We start from the raw sequence: 2,846 nt of genomic DNA, 5'->3' as shown, positions 1-2,846 counted from the left end.
CCTGTTTCCACCCAGGTCGCCTCTTCTCCCCGCCCCATACCCCTCTCCAGCCCCACAACAGCCCCGCCAGCTTCCCCCCACCAGCGACTAGTCCACCCCAGTACCTGCTTCCATGGAATACCCCTCTCTAGCTCCACAGTAGCCCTATCAGCTTCCTGCCCTGAGCAACTGGTCCACCACAGTACATGCTTCCATGCCGTTCCCCTTTCCAGCTCTGCAAGCAGCCCCATCAGCTTCCCCACACACACAACTTGTCCATCCCAGTACCTGCTGCAATGCCAGTGCACAGTCACTGTCCTTAACGGTGCTCACATCCCGCTGTCGGGCCGTAATCCCATTCTGAGGGAGGTGCTGGGCATCCGACCCCACGTCCTGGTGCTGAACAAGATGGACCTGGCTGATCCCAGCCAGCAGCCGGTGAGCACTGGGGCAGGGCTGGCTGGGGGTCCATGGGTCCATGCAGGCAGGTTCCAGCAATGCCTTTTCCTGTCCCCTTCAGACAGTCTTGGAGCACCTGCAGCGACAGCGATGCTCACACGTTGTCTTTGCTGACTGCCAGCATGATGTCAATGTCAAGAAGGTAATGAATGGACCAGCAGCTCCATGACCAGCTCTGAGTCTTGCTGCCAGCAGCTGAGGGCCATGCACTGGTCTCCCAGCCCCGTGGAGAGGCCTCAGTGCCTCACTGTGAGGAAGTGATGCTGGCTGGTTCAGAGTGTTCCACACGAGACGTGGCCTTTTCTTGGCCCCCATTTTGTACATCCTTCTGGCACAGTGTCCTCTAAGTGAGTAGATGCTGCCAGCGTTGGCACAGAGAGACAGTTACAGCTCTCTTCCCTGTCTCTCTGCAGATTGTTCCCCTGGTTGCCAAGCTGGTGGACAACAGCCCTCGCTACCACAGGGCTGAGGTGAGACTGCCAGCGTGAGGCAGGGAGTTAGGGTGGCTGTTGGCAGTTTCTCCAGGTCAAGGGACAAGGCCGAAAGCACCAGCAAAGGCCAGCTTGTTTTGCTGTTGCGGCTGCCTGTTGCTCGTGGGGTGGGTGGCCAAGAGCCGGCTGCTCCCTGCCCACATTCTCCTCGCTTCCAGAGCACCGAGTACAGCATCCTGGTGATCGGTGTGCCCAACGTGGGCAAGTCCTCGCTCATCAACTCCCTGCGGAGGCTGCACCTCAAAAAGGGTATTTCTCTATGGCAGCTGGCCTTGGGGAGGAGTCTCTGCTGGGACAGGATGTTACTTGCTTGTCTGACTGTTGTCTCTCCCCAAAGGGAAAGCCACTGCTGTCGGTGGTGAGCCTGGTGTCACTAAGGCAGTGCTGACCAGAATCCAGGTACTGTCCCTGCTATCTGGGTGGGTGCTGGCCTCTGCCTTGTTTTGCTCAAGGCATGCAGGGCTGATCTCAAAGGGTTGCTCAGATCCCCTTTCCAGCAAGACCTTAACAGAAGTACTCAACACCTTGCTTGTTAGCCACATCCGAGTCTGTGATGCTGCAGTTACCAAGCAGTGTGTCCTAACAGCCCTGTCTCCCCTGTCCCAGGTCTGCGAGAAGCCCCTGATGTACCTGGTGGATACTCCTGGTGTGTTGTCACCAAACCTGGGCGACGTGGAGACTGGCATGAAGCTGGCACTGTGCGGTGAGTGGAGGCTGTGGCGTGGGGGACTCCCAGATGTGGCTGTGAGCCCTCGTGTGAGGCTGGTGTGGGACTCTGCTGCTCGCAGGGCCAGCATATGCTACCCGGTTGCCTGCAGGTGGCATGTCGATGGAAGGAGAGGTGGCCTGGGTTTGACCAGGGCTGCAGGAGCTGGGGCTTGACCTTCTTTTCTAGGAGCCATCCGTGACCACCTAGTTGGGGAGGACATCATGGCCGACTACCTCCTGTATGCCCTGAACAAGCGGCAGCAGTTCAGGTGAGCCAGTGGGGAAGCTGGAGAGGACCCTGGCCTGCGTCTGCTGCTCGTAGTCCCATGTGGGTGGTGGAGAAGCTGTCCCCAGGGAGCTTGAAAGGCAGAAGCAATGTACCCCACCTCCTTTGGCAGGTATGTGCAGCGTTATGGGCTGGCTGATGCCTGCGACGACATTGAGCTTGTGCTGAGGCACGTGGCCCTCGCCAAAGGCAGGATGCAGAAGGTGAAGGTGTTGACGGGCACAGGTGAGTGCTTGGGGCGGATCTCTGCCTCCTGGGTTGCAGGGGATCCCTTTTGGGGATCCTAGGGTGGCTCCAGGCTCCACTGATGGTCCTTCTGCATCCCCCCTGCCCCATCTCCAGGGAATGTCAACATGATGATGCTCAACTACCCCGCTGCTGCCTATGAGTTCCTGCGGGATTTCCGGGCAGGACGCCTGGGCAGGGTGACACTGGACTGAGACCTGTCCCGTGGAGGAAGAGAGGTACCACCTGCAGCTGCATGGGCTGGGGACACCTCAGCATGGAGCTTTGGTGGGAGATTAAAGTGACTCTGCCAGGGCAGCCCCCAGTTTAAGACCTTGGGCTGCTGCAGGGGGCCAGAGGGATGGAATTCCTGTGGTGGGGGTGAGGAGCAGCCCCAAGGTGTCCCCATGCTGGGCAGTGGTGGCTGTGGGGAAAGGAGGCCTGGGTGCTGCCTCCAGCCAGGACAAAACCTCTAAGGAGCCATTTCCTCACTGTGTCTTGGCTGTCTGTGGGACTTCTATCCCAAAATAAAACCTGCATGGGCAGGGTGCTGGGGCCATCTCAGGGTGCCCATCCTGAGACCCTCACCCTGCATCCAGCCATAACTGCTTTCCGCTCAGCTTTATTGCTGCCTCCTCCTCCTCTAAACACTGCGAGACCACATCTACAAAGGAAGGAGCAGCACGGACAGGGTTGCC

The 2,846-nt window shown here is 58.9% G+C and overlaps 1 protein-coding gene across 1 annotated transcript; it reads left to right on the top strand.

The window, feature by feature from the left end:
* Positions 1-212: 212 nt before the first annotated feature.
* Positions 213-2,363, top strand: MTG1 (mitochondrial ribosome-associated GTPase 1; the record flags this gene model as incomplete). Its single annotated transcript, XM_010012353.1, has 9 exons — positions 213-417; positions 500-580; positions 852-908; positions 1,088-1,178; positions 1,267-1,328; positions 1,536-1,632; positions 1,825-1,906; positions 2,036-2,148; positions 2,266-2,363. Coding segments are annotated over 9 exons (886 nt in total), but the record flags the coding sequence as incomplete, so codon positions are not given.
* Between the last annotated feature and the right edge of the window lie 483 nt (positions 2,364-2,846).

The sequence above is a fragment of the Nestor notabilis genome, unplaced genomic scaffold (assembly GCF_000696875.1).
Source record: "Nestor notabilis isolate BGI_N333 unplaced genomic scaffold, ASM69687v1 Scaffold31403, whole genome shotgun sequence".
Lineage (NCBI taxonomy): Eukaryota > Metazoa > Chordata > Aves > Psittaciformes > Psittacidae > Nestor > Nestor notabilis.
This window is presented reverse-complemented; position numbering and strand designations above follow the sequence as displayed.